At 39.8% G+C, this 23,014-nt stretch overlaps 1 protein-coding gene and 1 long non-coding RNA gene across 2 annotated transcripts; one reads left to right on the top strand and one right to left on the bottom strand.

Annotated features, from left to right (window-relative positions):
* Positions 987–1,574, bottom strand: LOC109718108. The gene is made up of 3 exons (XR_002218380.1): positions 1,444–1,574; positions 1,255–1,333; positions 987–1,175 (listed from the first exon to the last, which is right to left on the bottom strand). It is a non-coding gene; the product is annotated as an uncharacterized LOC109718108 (long non-coding RNA).
* Positions 4,810–7,074, top strand: LOC109718037 (pentatricopeptide repeat-containing protein At1g33350). The gene has a single exon (XM_020244029.1). It carries the CDS (start codon positions 4,943–4,945, stop codon positions 6,521–6,523), a length of 1,581 nt encoding a protein of 526 aa, XP_020099618.1. The 5' UTR covers positions 4,810–4,942; the 3' UTR covers positions 6,524–7,074.

Below are 23,014 nucleotides of genomic sequence, written 5' to 3' on the forward strand. Positions count from 1 at the left end.
TTTTAAAAATATATATGTATTATTTTTTTGAAAAAAAAGAATTAAGTGGGTTTTAGTCCATTGGATCAAAACCACTCCTCCTAAGGTTTGCAAGGGAGGAGATCTCTTGAGGAGGGCCAAGCAGCACTCCTCCCCAGGAGATTAGACCCAGGCTCAACTAGGGGTGGCAATCCAGCTCGCTGTTCGCGAGCTAGCTCGTGTTCGGCTCGAAATGAGCTCGAAATCGAATCACTCGTTTAGTAAACGAGCCGAACATAAGCCGAATTTTTCGGCTCGTTTATTAAACGAGTCGAACACGAGCTGGGGTCAGCTCGTTCGTGTTCGGCTCGATAACAGCTCGAATACATATATTTTATATTTATATAATTTATATAATTTATATTTATATATATAAATAAATAATTATATATAATATATATTTTTTTATTATTTAATTTTTAGAAAAATAAAATTATAAAGGCGAGCTCAATCATAAAAAAATTCATTTATATATAAAGTTTCAACTATTAGATCAAAATTTAATTGATAAGATTTTATAAATTTATTTTTTATATATATTCAATACAATCCTTTTAACTTATTGGCTACTAACATGATGATTAAAGGATAACAATACATGTTAAAAACTATATAGTACTAAAGAGGAATTTCGGTGAATTCAACGACTTCAACCCACCTAGCACGCAAATTTAACCACGGATCAAGGGGAACTCAGCGGGCACGTGCCTTCAGTCCCAAACCATCCAGAAGTACAAGAAATCCAACAAATCCCTATTGGGTTGAGCCAAAACAAAAATTGAATCAACAATCCATCAAATGTCGATTCGGTTCAGGAAAAATGAAATTCAGCATCACTCACCTTAAACCTGCAGTTGAAACCTAATTTTTCATGTTCGTCTCTACCTGAGGGATACCTTAGAAGCATCAAATTGCAGCAAGAAAGTCCAAAACAAAACTAATTTCCAAAAATACTTGCCGTTGTCCCTGCTCCAAGGCTGCTGTTGTAGTTGTCGCTGAAGCTGATTTCTTGAGGCTGCTGTGGCTAATTCGGCTGATCCACGGGGTAATCAAGGCATTGAGGAATACCAAAATACTCTAAAGTATGTTACCAAGATCCTAATCCACCAGAAAACTCACTTGATCACCATGAAATTCCCATGTGAAGGTGATTCAAACTAAAAAACGAAGAATGCTGAAATCAGTTTTTCTTTTGGTTCTCGACCTCAATGAAACCGAAAATCTCACTCATCTTACCTCCAAATTGGTTCAAACAAGATGCTAATCATTAGAGGATGAAGTCAAGGTTACTCCCAACCCTTCCAAAGCTCACTCCCTAGAAGAAATTCAAACGGATTTTAATAAAATCCAGAGTTGACGCAAATCTGTCCAAAAATTCAGCATTTAAAACTATCTTCAATCAACTTCAAAATTAGAGCTACTAACCTGGTTTTTCAACACAAGAAAGGTATGAACAGCTTCCCAACATCCCCTTACACAAATGCATGCCTTCAATTTGAAAATTGGAGTATCGAAACCCCTCCAATAAGGCTCTCTTTCTCCAATAACAGTGCTGCCAGCCTGCTGGTAGCTGTAGTTAATATCCCTGTGTAAAGGGTATGGTAGCTGAGAGAGAAGGAAAAAAAAGGAGGAGAAAATAGTGGCAGAGAGAAGGTAGGTCATGGAGAGAATGAATGAGGAACTAGTTAGGACCCGCTCGATGCGGCGGAAAAAAAATATGATAGTAAATTATTATAACTATTAAAATCATTTTTTTCTTTTATGTATTAATATTTTTAAATATTATTTATCTCAGTATTGAATAATTAAAAAGTAAAGAATAAATTAAAGAATGAAATTAAAATATATTTTTTTAAAAAATATTTAAATCTAATAAGTAAAATGAATAAATCAGTTTAAAACAAAATAAAAGATCATTACAGTATTAAGAAAAATAAATAATATTTTTCTATTATCATCAAGGTAGAATTAAAAAAAATAAAAAAATTAAGTAGAGTGAAAGTACTATCTTTAGTATTCTTGGCGGCAACGTTTTAATTGTGCCATCATTAACTTTTATCGTTGCACATACAACTAAAAAAAGTATTTGATTTTTAAATTTTAAATTAGTGAAGAAATTAGTAGATAATTATCAGAAGCGCAAAAAATAAGACTAATGAAAAGACATTTGAAATCAAAATGGATATTTTTTACATTGTAAAAAAATTTAACTATCAAATATTATATTATTTTATAAATTAATTCATAAAAAAATTATTCGTGAACTAAAGTGAAAAACATGTAAAGTTTAGGGAATAGGGGCCAAAATAAAAACAGAGCGAAAAGATTGGGGCCCAATATGTAATTAATCTTTTAAAAAATTGATGTAAGCCCCACAACCCCCAAAATAAAGGGAGGTCTTTTTTTGAATTCCAAATTAGTATATTTATTTATAAATATAAATTATAAATAAATAAATATTTATAAAGTGTGTGAGAGAGAAAGTGAGAGAGAAAAAAAAAAAAAGGGCCCCATGGGGCACCACCCAAACCCGGAGAGAGCTTGAAAAGGTTGTCAAATAATAAGTTTATAAATTTTCAGCCATAAGCTACAGTCCAAACTCCTCAATTTGGGGTAGTTGGGCTGGGTTGAAATGTGCCAATGGCACAATTTCGCCAAACCTACACTTGTGCTGAAAGTAAACTACTTTTTAATTTAATTTGCGACGCTAATTCGCATCCAAATCAAATCCGAATCATTCCGACGCCTTTCCGATGTGTGTCAATTAAACCACATATCGCAATCATTTCGGAAAAACTCTTTTAATATTTTTCCTGTGCACTACAGTTTAATACTGTAGATCATTATCGGATGCTTTATTATCGAAAATAATATAAAAGTAAGCACTTTTGTTTACTTTTAAAAATTTTCTACGTAGATATGTATTTTTTGGTATTTTGTGATTGGACATAGAGTTTTAGTAGAGCTCGAATTCAGATAGTTCAGTTATACTCTTTTCAAGTTTACTCTAGGGGTGGGTGTGTTTCAATTTATTTTGAATTATAAAATAAATTAAAACCAAATCAATCAAAATTAGAAGGTTTAAGAAATGGCATGTTTGGTTGCCTGAAAGTGTTAGCAGTGAGAAAAATTATTTCTACAAAAATAACTTCTATAAAAGTAATTTTTAAGTTCGATTGTTTGGTTTTTGGCTCTATAAAATAAGAAATAGAAAATTATAATTTTGTGATTTTGACTGTTTGATTAGTTGATTGTAAATATAAAAGTGAAAAATATAAAAAGACAACTTATGCCTCTAATTTAAATTAAATTTATACTTATATTTGAAGTTTAAAATTAAATTTTAAATTTTAAATTTAAACTTAAATCTGAATTAAATTTATAATTAAAATTTAAGACATATAATTAAATTTTTAATATGAATTAAAGATTAAGTTATAACTGGTAATTGAAATTAAATTTATAGTTCAGATAAATTTAATTTAAAATTTAAAATAGAATTTAAATTTAAAAACTGAAATTAAATTAATTTAAACTTTAAAACTAGAATTTAAAATGTAAATAAAAATTTAAATTTAAATTCTAAAATTTAAAAACAAATTTGCAAATTTGAACTTAAAAATTTTGTATTGAATTTGAAATTGCAAATAAAATTCAAAATGTGAAATTAAATTTATGATTTCAATTCAAAGTTGAGCTGAAATTCAACTCTAAAAATAAAATTTAAAGATTAAAGTTAACAGCAAATATATCATTTTAGATAAACTCTTTATTTTCCGTGACTTTGAAATTTTTTTCAACCAAAGTCAAAAAGTGAGATGTAATTATAACTCTTTTAATCTAAGAGTGACTTTTACAATCAATTTTGTGAACCAAACAACTCATAAAGTATTTTTTTTTTAAAGTACCACTCATTTTCGGCCAACTAAACATGAATTGAAGTAGGGATGTTTGGATTTGGGGCAGGTTTTCAATAATCCGTACCCGAACCGGCTATCAAACCCAAAGCCCAAATGCGAACCCAAATCTGAACCAGATTACTAAACTTGAAATCCGAAGCCAAACCGAATCCGATAGAGTTTAAAAATCTACAGCTAAATCCGAATCTGACCAAAAATTAAAAACACAAACTCGAAACCGAAACAATTATATTTCTTTACCATATTTTCAAAACATATTATATTAAACCCGAAATTTTAAAATAAAAATTTAAATGTAACATCACATCATATACCACGTAATATAAAATCAATTTGGGTTCGGATCGGACATAGAAAAATTGATATCCAAATTCAAATCCGTTGGATTTTTCCTTTTTTATATTCGTATCCGAAAACTATTTTCGTTTAATATCAAATAAATATGTTCTGTTCAAATTCGGAGTTAGATTCGAATAAAATTTCGGGTAACCGTACGGATTGACATCCCTAAATTGAAGTCAAAACCAAACTAATGATATGAAAAGAGGAACCATACCGAACCGAAAATTTTAATTTGGGGTTTTTTATTTAGGCTTAGTTTGGTATTGAGATCTATCAAACGCTATTAGATAAAATGAAGTTAAGGAAAAAGTATATAAGGATATGCTCCTGCGTTCTTCGGTAGGACCGCAAAAAATATATCGTAACCGACTCATCGCGATATACGGAACGCAATATTACGTACTGAACCAAACAGGATATTTTTCCAACGTATTTTCTCACGCACGTAGCGCAATCTCCCTACCATCCCAAACAAAGCCTAAAGTTCGTTTGGTTTAGATGTTTGGATTTTTTTTAAAGACAGCTGAAACGGTTTGCATGTGAAGTTGATTTTGTTCAGCTGAGAAGTGCGACTGGAGATCGCTGTTCCGTTACCATGTTACCACATGGGCTCTTCCGGACCGATCGACGGTCATTGCTGCTGGTACTAGTAGTCGTATAGTATGCCGGGCAGGCTGACCGCTCCGTCCAGCTACCACCGGCACGTCGTCTGCCTTCTGGAGCGATGCGCGCACATCGGCCAGGTCAAGCAGCTCCAAGCCCACGTCATCACCTCCGGCGGTGGGCAGAGCCAGTTCCTGTCCTTCAAGCTCCTCCGCTTCTGCTCCCTCGTCCTCTCCGACCTCCCCCACGCCAGCCTCATCTTCCGCTCCCTGCCCGCCCCCAACGTCTTCCTCTACTCCGCCATGCTCTCCTCCCTCCTCTCCCCTCCGGCCGCCGCCGGGGCCGCGGCCGCTCTCGAACTCTTCAACCGACTGCGCCGCCTCGGCCGACCCCGCCCCAACGAGTTCGTTTACCCCCTCGTCCTACGCGCCTGCGCCGATCGCCCCGATCCCAGCATGCTCAGATCCATCCATTCCCACCTTCTCAAGACCGGCTTCGATGCCTACGGCGTTGTGCAGACGTCCCTTCTCGATTGCTACGCGAGACGCGCCGACTTAGCGACCGCGCGTCTCCTGTTCGACAGACTGCCTGAGCGAAACGTGGTCTCTTGGACCGCTCTTATCACCGGGTTCGTGCGAGTCGGTTTGGTAGGGAATGCCCTCCTTCTGTTCGAGGAAATGCCTGCAGAGAGGGATGTGCCGTCGTGGAATGCGGTAATAACAGGCTGCACGCAAAACGGGCTTTTCTCTGAAGCGGTCGAGCTGTTCTGCAGGATGGTCGTCGAAGGGGTCAAGCCGAACCACACGACAGTCTCTTGTATCCTCTCGGCTTGCGGTCACCTCGGAATGCTCCGTGTGGGTAAATTGGTTCATTCGTACGTCTGCAGAAGCCAGCTCGGCCTCACTCCCTTCGTTTCAAATTCTCTTTTGGATATGTATGGCAGATGTGGGAACTTAAAAGAAGCCCAGTGGATATTCGATGTTTCGTCAGATAGAAGCCTGATTGCGTGGAATTCTCTAATCAATTGTTTCGCACTCCACGGGCATTGCGAGAGGGCGATAGCAGCATTCGATAACATGAAGTTGGAAAGAATTGAACCAGATGAAATAACCTTTGTAGGTCTCCTGAATGCATGCACGCATGGTGGACTTGTTCAGCGGGGGCTTCAATATTTTGATTCTATGAATGCTGACTACAAAATTGAGCCAAAAATCGAGCATTATGGATGCATAGTGGACCTTCTTGGTCGGGCAGGGAGGTTCGAAGATGCAATGAATATTGTCAAGGATATGAAAGTAGAACCTGATGAAGTCGTATGGGGATCATTGCTTCATAGTTGTAGGCTTCATGGTAACATGATGTTGGCAGAATTCGCCATTACAAGGCTGTTGGAAACGGACCCGACGAATACAGATTACGGACAAATGTTGGCGAACTTGTACAGCCAACGTGGCATGTGGGAAGAGGTGAGAAAGGTGAGGAAGGTAATGAAGGAAGTGGGAGGGAAGAAGTTGCCAGGGTGCAGTTGGATCGAGGTTAACAGAAAAACTCATCAGTTTTATTCTGGGGATAAGTCCTGTAGAGGAGCCGAGGAGATTTATAAAGTTCTTGAAGATTTAGTTGAACTAATGGAAGGTTGACAAGTATAAAGCTAATGGCAAACCTCATTCCTGGATTAGCGATAGATGGCAACCCCTAGGATTTCAGTCGACAGTTCAGATTAATCGAGTATTAAACCCCGGTTCCTGCACATGGTGTTGGGAAAATGACATAAATCTCAAATTAGAGAATCCACAATGATTAGGATTAATCAGGATGAACCTGAGATATCATGGTTGGAATTGATTGATATAAGCATGATTTGTGAAACAAGTCAAGTTTAAGTTGCTTTCTTAACGCCCAGAGCACAAAATTTTGGAGTATATTCAAGTACTTGATCTCAAGTGGTTGCATTGTAAGATAACATGTGAGATATGCTTCAAACGGTTGCATTGAAATATATTTGTGGGGTTAGTTCCAAGTTTGAAAGAATTCTGCTGAGAATTACTGAATACTGCAGCTATAGAGAACTACAGTACCAAGATTGGTGGTGCAAGCTGTATAACCGTTGTCTTTCTTGCAAGATTAAGAATTGGCATATAATTTGTATCTTGATTTGACAACATTACTAATACATCATATGTTTGGGTAATCTCAACTTTGTGCCGATTCATATGTACATACGTTTGGAGATGTTCATATGAAGATTGCTAAGAATTTATTTTGAAATTTTGTCAGTTGTTGGTGATTCAGCTCCTCTGGTGGATTATTGTGCGCTATCTTTAAAACGTAGAAAGCAGTGCACTATAGTAAGATGGTGAGGGAAAACATCTATCTAACAATGTTTAAGAAGAACTATTTTTTGGTCCCTTTCCTCTGATGGTTAGTTCGTAAACAGAAACTATGAACCTTCTTTCTTCATCCCATCGGGTAAAGAGAAAGACTCAGGGCTCTATAGAATGAAGCATCCGGTCAGTCAGGCAGTGATTTCCTTCGTGATGCGACTCTTGGGCTCGAGCAAAAAAGAGCTTGATCTCGTGTCCAATCTACCCGATTCTCTTTTTGCTGAGAAGGGTAGACCTGTGAATTAAACAGAAACTATGAACCTGCTTTCTTAATACCGTTGGGTAAAGAAAAAGACTCAAGGCTCTATAGAACAAAGCGTTCAGTCAGTCTGGCAGCGATTTCCTTCGTGAAGCAACACTTGGGCTAGGCTCTATAGAACAAAGCGTTCAGTCAGTCTGGCAGCGATTTCCTTCGTGAAGCGACACTTGGGCTTGGGAAAAAAAGAGCTTGATCTTGTGTGCAATCTACCCGATTCTCTTCTTACCGGGAAGGGTAGACTTGTGAATGAAACAGAAACTATGAACCTACTTTCTTAATCCCGTCGGGTAAGGAGAAAGACTCGAGGCTCTATAGAACGAAGCATCCGGTCTGTCTGGCAGCGATTTCTTTCGTGATGCGACTTGGGCTCAGGCCAAAACGAGCTTGATCTCGGGCACAATCTACCCAATTCTCTTCTTGCTGAGAAGGGTAGACCTGTGAATTAAACAGAAACTGTGAACCTACTTTCTTAATCCCGTCGGGTAAAGAGAACGAAGCATTTGGTCAGTCCGACAACGATTTCCTTCGTGATGCAACTCTTGGGCTTGGGAAAAAAGAGCTTGATATCGCGTGCAATCTACCCAATTCTCTTCTTGCTGAGAAGGGTAGACCTGTGAATTAAACAGAAACTGTGAACCTACTTTCTTAATCCCGTCGGGTAAAGAGAACGAAGCATTTGGTCAGTCCGACAACGATTTCCTTCGTGATGCAACTCTTGGGCTTGGGAAAAAAGAGCTTGATATCGCGTGCAATCTACCCAATTCTCTTCTTGCCGAGAAGGGTAGACCAATTTGAATAGGGATAATAATGTGAAAGAATTTCTGCACTCTTTTATAGCAATGTGTGTGGGAACTCAGTAGAATCCCGATTTGAAATCTACAATCCTATTTCTTCCCCCTTTGTTTTTTTTACAATAGAAGATTAGGTTGAAATTGCCCAATGTAGGCAGCCCCACGAAGGCAACAAAATATCACTCGGCAGCACTAAAATGTTCTTGCTCTGCAAGAAGAGATGAAATCTTTTAAAGAACTTACAAAGATCGAGATGAATCTCAGGTAAACAATTTACTCATGTTTTTTGGCTAAAATCATGAACTTCATTAACAACTCGGTAGTGTAAACAGTATATATGTCACGCCCGGGTCCCAACGGAAGCCAACCCGGCACGTGCAAGCACAAGGTACCTCCCCGGTGCACACAAAGCGTCCTCTACAAAACATTAAATAGATAAAACAAGGAATATAACCCTAGCATGGTAATCAAAGCATAAGTATAAAACTAATCCATAAAACAACAAGTAATAAAGGAAAGTAACAAGTTAATACAACTAAAAGTACAACTATCCCAAAAAAGAATATAGATCATGTCACCACAAAAAGATACAACTGGGATCATAGGGTAGTCTCTATATATAATGGCCAGATACACCTCTCAAAGCTAAACAAAAGAAAGGTGTCCATCTATACAGGTATCCCCCAAAAGGCTCTAGCTAGACGCAACTCTATTGCCCTGGTCCCTAGCCTCTCCCGCAGTTGAAGGCTTTGAAAATAAAAACAACAAATAAATGGGGCTGAGAACTATTAAACAATAGTTTCCAGTGGGTAAGCCGCCGAGAAAAGCGAATTACACCACTAGGTCAGCTGAGGCAACAATAGAAAAAAATGACTAATAGTATAGCATGAATAATCTGTGAGAATTAAAAGTTCTAGCACTACTATGCCTCCAATTTACTATGTTAGCGCGGGTGATAAAGGATTGTTAAATCATAATTCTTGAGCAACTCCTTTATGTGTAAGTCGGGTGAGGGGAGTAGACATTTTAGCAAATCCCTCAACAAATCTTCGGTAGTATCCTGCTAGACCAAGAAAATTTTTGATCTCGGCAACACTAGTCGGCCTACGCTATTCCTTAATTGCTTCAATTTTCTTTGGATCCACAACTATCCCAGCCTCTGAAATCACATGTCCTAGAAAGGCTACCTCTCGAAGCCAAAATTCGCATTTCTTTAACTTAGCAAACAGCTTCTTTTCTCGAAGTACTTGCAACACCAATCTCACATGGTTTTCATACTCCTCGTCACTTCGAGAATAGATTAGCATATCGTCGATGAATACTACAACAAACCTGTCCAAATAAGGCTTGAAAATACGGTTCATTAGATCCATAAAAGCTACCAGGGCATATCACGCCCCGAGCTTCGCCAATTTGGTCGGATTCGAGCACACGACAGACGCCGAACGGACAGTACCTCCCCTGTCCGCCCAAGGCTCCAACAACAAGTATATTACAAGCAATTCAACAAGAATAATTGCTAGATATACAAGGTTTGCACGAGGGCAAACAACAATCACAAGCGAAAGCATCGAACTAAACAAAATATCCTATATACATGTCATTTGATTTTATTTGAATCAAACACAAGTAGTCTATATCATTCATTTACATCACAATTTTCTTTAACCAAAACATAATTTACATCATTTATATTTTACATCATTTTTCTTTACCTTACGATTCCAACATACAAAAGTTGAATACACAAGTGTAGGGTATGCCTATATAACTCCGGGGCCGCTATCTATGGCGCGACTCCCTTGCCTCGATCCTCTGCCGCCCCGCTCGCGTACGGATCTGCAGGGTTAGTGGTAATGAGAACTAGAACGAAGTTCCCAGTGGGTTCGGCCGCCGACCACGCCAATTCGCCCACTAGGTCTAATTCAGGCATATGTATTTCAATAAAGAAGAATAACAAACCAACTAATGCACTTCTAATACAATGCCTGCAAGAAAACGATTCACAGATAGATATTCACATTCAAACACATGATTATTATTTGCATGCATGTTCTTTTTATTTTCCTTTGGCCTTTACCCAATCAACCTGGGGTGCTCCTGGTTTACCCCAACTCACAGTCCACATATCCCGTCTAACGGGGGAGGCACAAGGCACAACCACCCGAAGGATCTTCGCCAGGCACGTCTACCCGTGGTGCATTTCTTCTCCGGAGTACACCGCTCGTGGAGGAGCGACCTCGCACAAGCCGGAACCAATACAGTGAGTATGATCCCATCCTCAATTTGAGGAAGTATGGCCAACCTGTCACAATTCCCACTATCTCAATGCCGATGAATGGTTACTACCTATTCATGCATATAGTGTCACTTGCTAACGTCGTGGTGGTCCTGATGCCACAATACATATAATGCCGCTCGGGTTAAACCTTGTTGAACTATTCACTTATCGATATCAATCGAGTCACTAATGTCCATGTCGCCTTTGTTTACTACGATCACGGTCATTTCTTACATTCACATGCATATAGGGTCTTTTACTTTCCTTTTTCACATGGTTCTATATCACTGCAATGATCTTAAGCAGATAATTGTTACAACCAACATACACTGTTCATTACCCTACATGCAAAAATTCTATAATACCAATATGCTTAAATGAAAGAACATAGACATAGAAAGAGATCCGGTGTTTCCGAATAGCACCCTCCACCTTTATGTGTCACAAGGATGCCGCGGTTCCGATTTCACGATTTTTGGGCTTGGTCGCCGCGAGCTACGAGGATTTGTACTATTTTAGCTTGTTTTCTTAATATCTTCGCTCACGCTCGTCGTATCGCCGAACCGAGCGCACCGATGCGTTCGTAGACCTACCAATTAGGTTAAAATGAGATCAAATCCAAGTTTGAACCTCAAAATCACAAAACTCTAAATATAGGTCCTCCACAATATCATCTTCTCCAATCAAGCCCCTAGCTTGACAAAACATGGAGGAAAATACTATAATCCATCTTCTAGAAGCATACTAGAAAGAAAAATCCAAACCCTAGCTCAAAACCCATGAGAACTCACCTTGGGAGTCCAAGACTTTCCTTCAAAGCCTTGATCAAGCTTGCTCTTCACCTTGGAGAGCTTCTTCTCCAAGCTTTTCTCCTCCAAACTCTCCTTGGTTCAAGCCCTAGAGAGAGAGGGAGAGAGAAGAGAAGGATTTTTAGAGAGAGAGAGGGAAGGCTTGTGTTTGGGTGTGAGGGAAATAAGAGCTAACCCTAACCCTCACCCATATACAACCATCTCATGTAACATTTGCACTTAAACCCCTCTCAATTTCATTTTTGCAACCAGCCCTTACTGGGCATTTTCGGGCTCGGGGACCGGTCTCTACCTATCAGGGACCGGTTCCCGAGAGCTGTCCTGCAACCTGCGCAGAAAGGGACCGGTCTCTCCCTGATGGAACCGGTCTCCGGGGACCGGTCTCTCACCTAGGGACCGGTTCCCGAGAGCTCAATTTACAGGACTTAGCCGATTTTTCCCTCTGCTTGGCTGATCAACGTTCAGGAACCGGTCTCTCATCCAAGGGACTGGTCCCCGAGAGTAAAAATTCTGGAAATTTTTCAGAATTGCAGTTTCACTCTCTCAGGTCCCTTTATACTTCATATATAGGCTCCAATGCACTTTTAGCCTATAGTAACTCATTCCTTTCCGCGTTCCGCTCATTTCGACGAAACTCGGCACAACTTATGGGGAAGTGATATGTTACATTCCCCTGTTAGGTCCTATGTGTTGGCAAGTTTCGTGGGTCGAGTCGGAGTCTTGAAGAAGTTCGGAGCGGAGTATTGAAAATCGAAGAATTCAAGACTTCGAAGAATCGGAAAGGACGCAAAACACGCAAAACTTGAATCACGATGCGTAGGTAAGTTTTAAATCTTGTTTATGGTGATTCATACTTATTTATAGATCTTAGAATCATATTTTCAAGTTGTAATTGATTAGAAAGTTTCTAAGAGTTTGTAAAATCCGAAACAATGCATTTTCAGCGAAAATTGCATTGCTGTACCGGTACAAGGGTTTTCTGTCCAGGGTATAGCCATCAGCATTTGCGCAGAAAGTTTGATGGTTGTTCCGGTACAAGCTTCATGCTGTACCGGTACAAGCCCTGTTCCGGAACAAGCTGAAGCTATCCAGAGTACAGGAGCTTCGCGAGAAAATCTTCGTCATGGTGACTGGACAGCTTTCCTTGTTCCGGTACAAGGTGCTGTTTTTGGAAAGAACTTTTTTAGTCCTACTCTGTTTTGATTCTTAAAGTCTATAAAAAGCTTAGGGGTTCTCTAATTGATTAGCATCACGAAAATACATATTTGAGAAACCCTAGAGGCTCGGATTTCATCAAAAACCTATTTTCTTACAAAAAGCCTCTTTTAGATCGTATCGAGATATTGGAATTATTATATTAATATGTCGATTTGATCTCCGCTTCGTTTGGATTCTTTCCTCGTTTCTACGATAGTCCAAAGCGAAGGATCACCATAATCATGCATACTCTTCGAGGACGGCGTCGTGGGATTTCGGCGTGAAAACAGGCGGTTCGTGGATTCGGATCGTTGGCTCGGTGGATTCGAGTGCGTCGGTAGATTCGGCGTAGTGGAGCTTCGTGGGATTCGAAGTGAAGGCGTTCGTGGACTCGAACTGAGGGCGTGGACAACCTGGAGGGTAGCGCGAAGATTCATAAGAGGTTAAGAGAGTTGAGTCCGTGGAGTCGGTAATCATTTGTAATCTTTTCTCTTAGTGAATTATTTTTTTCGCGTGTTGGTCCCGTGTGTTTTTCTCCAAGTTGGAGTTTTCCCACGTAAATCTCGTGTGCTTTTTATTTTCCGCATTTATTTTTATTGCATCGAGATTTGTGGTTTTTGGCCGTTCACCTATTCACCCCCTCTAGGTGATAGGATACAAATCTAGATAGATCCTTGGGCTCGCTCAAAACTTTCAATGGTAATTAGAGCGGGATCTAGATAAATTGTTACTCTAATGGCCGAAGGTGGTAACATTAATCGACCTCCCGCTCTTCGACGGCACGAATTATGCCTATTGGAAAGTTCGCATGAGAGCTTTTCTAATCGCAATCGACTGAGCGGGTATGGAAAGCTATTGAATTCGGATGGAAACATCCTACCGAAGTTGTCGATGGTGCTACCGTCTCTAAACCACGAAATAAGTGGACAAAAGAAGAAAACGAGACATCTTCGTTTAACGGCAAGGGCATAAACGCTTTATTTAATGCATTGTCACAAACGGAGTTTACTCGCGTTTCGGCGTGTGAGACCGCCAAGAAAATTTGGGACACTCTACAAATTACACATGAAGGTACTAGTTTAGTAAAAATTCAAAAGCTCCAAATGTTGACTAGTCAATTTGATTCTATTCATATGGAGGAGCATGAATCTTTTACCGATTACTACACTAGGCTTCAAGATATCATTAATACATGTGCTAATTTGGAAGAGAAAATTCCGGATTCCAAAGTTGTTCGTAAAATTCTTCGAACTCTTCCGGAACGTTTTCGGGCTAAAGTAGCCGCGATCGAAACGGTCAAACATCCAGACGAGATGAAAGTAGAAGAATTAGTAGGAGCTTTACAAACGTATGAAATGACTTTTCCTACTAATCAATCTTCTTCCAAGTCTTCTTCTAAAAGCACAGGTGTTGCATTGAAATCTACAAAGGAGAAGAACGAAGACTCGAGTTCCGACGATGACTTATCAATTGCGGACTTTGAACAACAATTGGCGCTTCTCACGAAGAAGTTTCGTCGGAATTTTCGAAAGAAGAATAGATCGGACAAATCTTCATCGTCTACATTTAAGGAGAAGAAGCGTGCAAAGGCTTCGAAAGAAAAGGATGTCTTTGAAGGCGAGATCCAATGTTTCAAGTGCAAAGGCTACGGTCACATAGCTATGGATTGTCCCTCAAAGAAATCATATACTAAGAAAGCAATGCAAGCAAAGACGTGGGATGATACAACTTCGAGTGACTCAAGCTCGAGTGATGAAGAAAAGAATGATCAAATTGCTCTATTTGCTAATGCTCCCTCGTCGAATGTTGTGTGTTTATCCTCTTTTGCTACTAACTCCAATATTTCTCTTTCTTCACATGATTCTTCGAGCAACAATGGTGAAAGTGAGGAGGAATCAAACGACGACGACATAGCGGAAGCGTACAATCAACTTCTCATTGAATCAAAGAAGATGGCTAAACTCAACAAGAAGTTGAGACGTCGTTTGTTGGAACTTGAGGAGGAAAACAACAACGTAAAGAATTTGAATAAGGTTCTTGAGGAGGAAAGGGATTCAAGTTTGAAGATTAATTCGGACCTCCAAGAGAAGCTTAGTGATGCGGAATCAACGATCAAATCCTCTAATGACAAGATTGGATTTTTGGAGCATCAATTTCATGAATCGCACAAGTCCAATCAAGTCTTGACCAACCAAGTTCGTCAACTTCAATCCGATCTTCAACGATTTTCTTCGGGATCAAAGAAGTTGGACAAAATGCTTGGATTGGGTCAAACGAGCAAATTGGGTCTTGGATATGAACGGACATATGTTGAGAAGGATCAAACGGCGACATCTAAAGTCTCAACAACTTCAAAAGGCAAAGTGTGTCATCGATGTGGCATCGAAGGACACATCAAAAGGAATTGCCCAAACAAAAATGGCAAGTCACAATCGGCAAATTCAAAACATCCATCGGCATCATGTACTATTCGACATCCCCCACGGAATCAAAAACAAAATAATTTAAGTCGAGTGCCTCAAAAGAATCGGACTTCTAAGCCTAATCGTCAAGTTCTACCTAAGCCTCAAGCGAAGAAAACACCAACGATTGATCAAAGATCTAAGCAAACGGCACCAAACGTCGACAAGCCGAGAAAACCAAAGATCCGACAAGTTTGGATCCGGAAAGGTGATATCTTTCCTTACTCCTCGTCTTAGTCATTTTTTGATCTTTAGTGTAATGCTTTGATTGGTGCTTGTTGTTTATTTTTATTCATTGCATTACATATTTGAATGATTTTTGGTGCATTGATTTTTTTTTATCATTTGAGGAGAAGGTGTTTGGGAATTTCAATTGGTATTGAAAAAGGAGATGATTGAGAATCGTTTTTGGAGAGAAAGTTTTTTTTTTTTTAAAAAAATTGTTTAAATGGGTTTTATCTTCACAACCATATTAAGTTAAATTCATATTAATTATCGTCTTTACTCCACTATTTATTATTTTGACGATAATTTATTATATGATTTCTTAATGCATATATTCATCAAAACTTTGAAATCAAATTTGATTTTTTGGTGATTAATTCATCTTGGTTGTGAGCGTTGGATATGATGAATGGGTATTCTCTAATTGACTAAAATTCGTCAAAATTATTTTCAATTGTGAGATTGTCTAATTTAGGGGGAGTTTGAAATTGTTTAAAAATAAAAAAAGGAGAAAAAGAAACTCCTAAGTTTAAAAAGATGTGGAAAGAGTTACATCCAAAAGGAGTGTGAAAACTACCACCACATGTAGGAAAGAGCTACCACCCCGGTCGTCCGGCAAGTGTGTGAAGCTACCACATGAAGATTAAATTGGATAAGCCGAAAAAGGTTGGAAAAATATAAATATTTTAGAATTTTCGGAGTAATAAGGTGCTAGTTTGAAAAAGATGCTCAAAGAGCCACCCCCGGTGCCATATTAGTTAAATCTCTATTTTGAATGTATTGCAACAAATTGGTGTCAATTTTGTTGAATTTCTAAATATCATTTTTCATCAACTTACATCTTGATGTTTTTGAATCATTAAATTATTTTTGATTTTGAAATTTTGATGTTTTGATGTGTTTTGAAATTTTATAATATCTTATTTTCATTACAATGATTTTTGGAGTAAAAGCCTTAACTATATGAATTTAATTTAAATGTGATGGATTTTTAAAGTATATTTTTCGGAAAAAAAAATTTTCACATTTTGGTCCTTGTACCGGAACAAGAACCCGTGTACCGGTACAAGGTCTGCGGCCGAGCGGAATATAACCGGGTATAACGCTTCGATCTTTTTCAAAACTCAATCGTTTTCCAAAATTTTTGGTTCTGCGAGCTCTAGAGACTCTCTTTCATTCGTTCTACACATTTTCCCTGTGAATTTGTAAGTTTTTAGCATCAAATTTGTGAGTTTTATCCCGATTTTGCTATTTTCACAGTTTTTGCGGGATAAGGGTTTGATCTCTGCTCTAATCCGTTTTTGATACAATTTTTTGCTATAGATCAGTGTCTTAGGCTATTACCTTGCTTGTAGAACACTTGAACAACATCAAAACAAGTTATTTTTCGCTGATCTAGAATTTATGCTTTAATATGCATGTAATTTCGGGATTTTTTTTGAAAAGTTCAATTTTTGCTGAAATTTTTTGCATGATTTGGTTAGAAATAGCATTTGTATGCATTCTAATGTTATTAGAAATTTTTTCGCTATTTTTATAGATTTTTTTTTAAAAATTTGTTCATATATGCAATTTTTGATATAGGAAAATGGGATTTTTACTCGTACTGGTGCTTTTGGTGCTTATGGCTGGGAGACGAAGCCGTGGCAGTGGTAGAGGTCGTCATGGGGTTTCTAAAAGGACACGTACCACTGAAGAAGCGTCCGGGTCTGATCCGGATTATCAGGAGAGCTCCTCTGAAGAATCTGAAGAACCTATTGCGCAACTTGACAAAGGCAAAGGTTTAGCTGGAGAATCATCTCACGGTGGTGGTTCTCGTACTCGTGAGGGACGTTCAAAACAAGCTGCAGAGGTTCCTCCAGCACGGCGAAGGTTGTTTGCATCAAAGTCGTGCATAGCTGAATGCTTTGTGAACTTCCATGATTTGATTCGGGAGGTTCCTGATTTTGGACGACTACTACAGCGCGTGCCTATTAAGCCTGTTGGACGGGTCCCTGCGAAGGCTCCTTTCTGTGTAGAACTTATTAGGGAGTTCTATATGAATGGAAAGGCGCTTGCTGAAGATAATGAAACCGGCACGTTTATCTTTGAGACTGTTGTGCGTCAGAGGAGATTTCCAGTTCTTTGATTTTTATTTGTGAGATCAAACCAAGTAGCTCTATATCATCATTTACATCAAATTTTCTTAAAACACAAACATCAAATTATAATCCATAATATTTTGCCTTTTTTCACATCATTTTTTCTGTTACCTTACATTCATAAATACAAAAGTTGAATACAACAAGTGTAGGATATGCATATATAACTCCGGACCGGCCCTATTATGGGCGGGACTCCCTTGCCTCGATTGCGGTTCTGCCCGCCGTCCGATCGCGTACGGATCTGCAGGCGTAGTGGTAATAGAACTAGAACGAAGTTCCCAGTGGGGTTCGGCGCCGGACCACCGGCAATTTCGCCACTTAGAGTCTAATTCAAGGCATATATGGTATTTCAATAAGAGAAAACAAAACAACTAATGCACTTCTAAGACAATGACCTGCCAAGAAACGATTCACAGATAGATATTCGAATTCAAAGCAATGATTATGTATTTGCATGCTATGGGGTTTTATTTTCTTTGCCTTACCCAATCAACCTGGGGTGCTCCTGGTTTACCCCAACTCACCGTCACATATCCCGTCAAGGGGGAGGCACAAGGCACAACCACCGAAGGAATCTTCGCTGAGGCAGCGTTCCCGTGGTTGCATTTTTCTTCTCCGGCAGTACACGTCGTGGAGGAGCGACCTCGCACAAGCCGGACCAATACAGTGAGTATGATCCGATGCCTCAAATTTGAGGAAGTATGGACCAAAGCTGTTCACAATTCCCACTATCTCAATGCCGTATGAATGGGTTACTACTATTAGAATATAGTGTCATTGCTATACGTCGTGGTGTCCTGATGCCACATAATATAATCCCGCTCGGAGTTAACCTTGTTGACTATTTCACTTTATCGATATCACATGAAGTCACTAATTGTCCATGTCGCCTTGTTACTAACGATCACGGTCATTCTTACTTCAATATGGCATATAGTGTCTTTTACTTTCTTTTCACATTGGTTCTATATCACAATGATGATCTTAAGCCAGATAATTGTTTACACCAACTAACTGTTCATTTACCTAATGCAAAAATTCTTATTATACCAATATGTTTAAATGAAAGACATAAGACATTAGAAAGGAGATCCGGTAATGATGTTTCCGGAATAGCACCTCCACCATTTTGGTCTCACAAGTGTATGATGACCGCCGCGGTTCGATTCCAGACTGGATTTTTTGGCTTGTGTCCGCCCGAAGTTACGGAGCGGATTTGTACTATTATTTTTTTTACGCTTCGCTTTTCTTAATATGCTGTCCGACTCACGTCGTGTATCGCCGGAAGCAGACACCGCACCGATGCGTTCGTAGGACCTTACCAATTATGGTTAAAATGAGACAAATCCAAGTATTGAAGCCTCAAAATCACAAAACTCGTAAATATAGGTCCTCCCCAATATCATTCTCTCCAATCAAGCATAGGCTTGACGAAACATGGATGAAAATACGATAACTCCATCTTCTTAGAAGACAATACTAGAAAGAAAAATCCAAACCCTTAGCTCAAAACCCATGAGAACTCACCTATGGTGTCGTGAGTCCAAGACTTCCTTCAAAGCCTTTGATCAAGCTTGACTCTTTCACTTCGGAGTGCTTCTTGCTCCAAGCTTTGCTCCTCCAAACCCTCCTGTGCCGTTCGCAGCGCTAGAGAGCAGTAGGGAGAGAGAGAAAAGGATTTTTAGAGAGAGGCGGGAAGACTTGTGGTTTGAGGTGTGAGGGGAAATAGAGCGACCCTGAACTCCGTCACCATAATACAACGATCTCATGTTAAATTTGCACTTAAACCCTCTCAATTCATTTTGCAACCAGCCCTTACTGGCATTTTCGGGGCTCGGAGCCTGTCTCTACTATCAGGGACGGTTCGTCGGAGAGCTGTCCTGCAACGTTTTCCCAGAAAGGACCCGGTCTCTCCTGATGGAACCGGTCTCGGTTGACGGTTCTCTCACTCTAGGGGACGGTTCCCAGAGAGCTCAATTTACAGGGACTAGCCGATTTCCCTCTCCTGGATCTGTATCAGACGTTCGCAGGAACCGGTTGTTCTGCATCAAGGACTGGTCCGCCGGCAGAGTAAAGAATTCTTGGGAAATCTTTTCAGAATTGCACGTTTCACCTTCTTCAGGTTCCCTGTTCACGTATCTCATTATTAGGGCTCCTCAACTGCATGTTTTAGGGCCTATATAAGCTGCGATTCCTATTCCGGGCCTCTTCCGTATGGAAGCCTCCGCATACCCGTTGCGCGACCTCATTCGATCGAAACTCGGCACAAACGTGCTCACACTATGGGGAAGTGATATCTTACTATTCCGCCTGTGTAGTACCTATGTGTGGCAAGTTTCGTGGGGTCGAGTCGATACAGTCTTGGAAGGAAAGTTCGGAGCCGCAGTATTGAAAATCGAAAGAATTCTCAACGACTTCGAAGAATCGGATAGAAAGGACGCACAACGCAAAATTGAAATCACGCATGCGTAGGTAAGTTTTAAATCTTGTTTATGGTTGATTCGATACTTATTTATAGATCTCTAGAATCATATTTTCTAAGTATCACACTTATGTAATTGATAGAATTTTAAGAGTTTGTAAAAAATGCCGAAACAATGATTTTCATGCGAAAAAATTGGCATTGGTACCGGTAAAGGGTTTTGTCCCAGCGTGCTATAAGCCATTCAGTATTTGCGCGAGGAAGGTGTTGTATGTTGTTCCCAACTAGGCCTACAAAGTTTCATGCTGTACCGGTACAGCCCTGTTTCCGGAAACAAGCTGGAAGCTATCAGAGTACAGGAGCTTCGCCAGAAAAATCTTCCGCTCATGCGTGCTACCCCTGGACTAGTCTTCCGGTGTTCCGAGTGGATCTACAATGATTGCTGTTTGGAAAGAAAGATTTCTAGTCCTAACTCTGTTTTTTGACTTCTTAAAGTCTATAAGATAGCTATAGGGGTTCTCTAATGATAAGCATCACGAGAGAATACATATTGAGAAATCCCTAGAGGCTAGTCTGGGGATTTCATTCAAAGAACCATATTTTCTACAAAAAAGACCTCTTTTTAGCATCGATATCGAGATATTGAAAATTGATTAAGTATGTCGATTGATCTGCCGCCTTCGCTTGGAGTTCTTTCCCTGTTTTTTCGATAGTCCAATACGCGAAGGATCACTATTAATCATGGATAATCTTCGAATGAACGCGCTCGTTTGGCTTCATTCGCCCGCTGTGAACAAAGGGCGGTTCGCTGGATGTCGGATCGTTGGCTCGTGGATATCGAGATGCGTCGTAGATCGGGCTGTAGTGGAGCTTCGTGGAGTCAAGTGAAAGGCGTTTCGTGCGACTCGAAACGTGGGGGCGTGTGCACAGACCTGGCTTGAGGTGCCGAAGATTCATAAGAGGCTTTTAGAGGGTTTGAGGTCCGATGAGGTCGGTAACATCTTGTAATCTTATTTCTTAAGGATGAATTATTTTTTCCTCCTGGTGTTGTCCCTGTGTTTTTCTCCATAGTTGGGTTTTCCCACGTAAATCTCGGTTGTGCCTTTTATTTTCCGCATTAGTTTTTATTGCATCTGCAGATTTGTGTTTTTTTGGCCGTTACCCTATTCACCCCCGCTCTAGGTGATAGATACATTAGATAGATTCCTTGGCGGCCCTCCTCAAAACTTTCAATTTGGATATAGACCGGGATCTAGATAAATTGTTATCTAATGGCCGAAGGTGCTAACATTAACGACTCCGCTCTTCGGACGCGCGACAATGTATTGCTATTGGAAGTGCGCTAGGGAGCTTCTAATCGCAAATCGTGCATGAGCGGGTTATGGAAAGCTATTGATTCGGATTTGAAATGCTACCGAGTTGTCGATGGGGTGACGTCGGCCTAATCATTCGAAAAAGTGGACTATAAGATGAAAACGAGTCATCTGCGTTTGAATGGTAAAGAATTAATGATTTTATTTCAAGCTTTATCACAAACGGAGTTACGGTCGAGTTTTCGGGCGAGTCATGCGAAAGGTCAGAAAGACAAAGTTGGTGATACTTACAAGTTTACGCATGAACAGGAGACAAGTTTAGTAAAGGGTCAAAAATTGCCAAATGCTAATAGCAACGTTTGATTCCCAATTCTTCATGGACGAAAAATAAGACTTTCACTGAGTAATATACATCGATCTACAAGATGTTGTGAACATATTGTGCTAACTTGGAGAGAAAATCCCGGATTCAAAGGTGGTTAGAGAAATCCTTTCGAACTCTTTCCGAACGCTTTCGGGCAAAGGTCGCCTGGATCGAGAGAACGCGTCAAGCATCCGGACGAGATGAAAGTAGGAAGATTAGTAGGAGCTTTACAAACGTATGAATGACTTTTCCTACTAATCATCTTCTCTCCAAGTCTTTTCTAAGCACAGGCTTTGACATTTAAATCTACAAAGGCAGAAGGACGAAGACTCGGGTTCCGACGATTGATCTATCAATGCAGGACTGGTTTGAACAACAGCGTATTGGCGCGTTCTTACGAAGAAGTTTCTCGAAATTTCCGGACAAGAATGATTTTGGGACAGGCGCTTTCATGTCTAAAGCGTCAATCTTTGTCTAAACGCATGCTTCGTCTTCAAAGTCTAAGGATAAAAAGCGTGCAAAGGTTCGTCAAAGGAAAAGGAGTGTTATTTGAAGGCGAGTGAGATCCAATGCACTTTCAAGCGGTGCAAAGGCTACGGCACCCATTTGCGCCGAGATTGTCCTTAAAGAAGACTTGACACAAAGGCTATGCAAGCAAAGACGTAGTTGGATGATGGCAACATCAAGTGAGATCATTCGTTCAAGTGACGAAGAAAAGAATGATCAAATTGCCTTATTGTAATACTCGTCACTCGAATGTGTGTGTTTATCCTTACTGTTGCCCTACTAACTCCAATATCTCTTTCTTCACATGATTCATCGAGCAACAATGGCGAAATTGAGAGGAATCAAACGACGACGACATAGCGTGAAGCGTACAATCATACTTCTTATTGAATCAAACGAAGATGGTTAAACTCCAACTCTAAAAGTTGCGAGTCGTTGGTTGCGAAACTTGAGGAGTGAAGAACAACAATCATGAACGACTTTTGATAGTAAACTCGCCGAGAGAAAGAGAACTCAAATTTGTGAAAAATAATTTCAATGCCATCCAAAGAAGAAGCTAGATTGAAGCGGCCAAGTCGATGCATCAAATCTCTCTCTACACGACAAGATTTGATTTTTGGAGCCGATCAATTTCGATGAATCGCACAAAGTCAAATCAAGTCTTGACCGCAGTCAATGTTCCTGTCAACTCCAATCCGCGATCTTCAACAATTTTCTTCTGGGCATCAAAGAAGTTGGACAAAGATGGCTTGGAGTGGCGTGCAAACCGATGCAAATTGGGGTCCTTCTCGCGATAATGAAACGGACATTATGATGAGAAAGGTCAATATCGGGGACATCTAAAGTCACGCCCCGAGCTCCACCAATTTGGTCGGATTCGAGCACGCGACAGACGCCGAACGGACAGTACCTCCCCTGTCCGCCCAAGGCTCCAACAACAAGTATATTACAAGCAAATCAACAAGGAGAATTG

The sequence above is a fragment of the Ananas comosus genome, linkage group 12, assembly GCF_001540865.1.
Source record: "Ananas comosus cultivar F153 linkage group 12, ASM154086v1, whole genome shotgun sequence".
NCBI classification, from domain to species: domain Eukaryota; kingdom Viridiplantae; phylum Streptophyta; class Magnoliopsida; order Poales; family Bromeliaceae; genus Ananas; species Ananas comosus.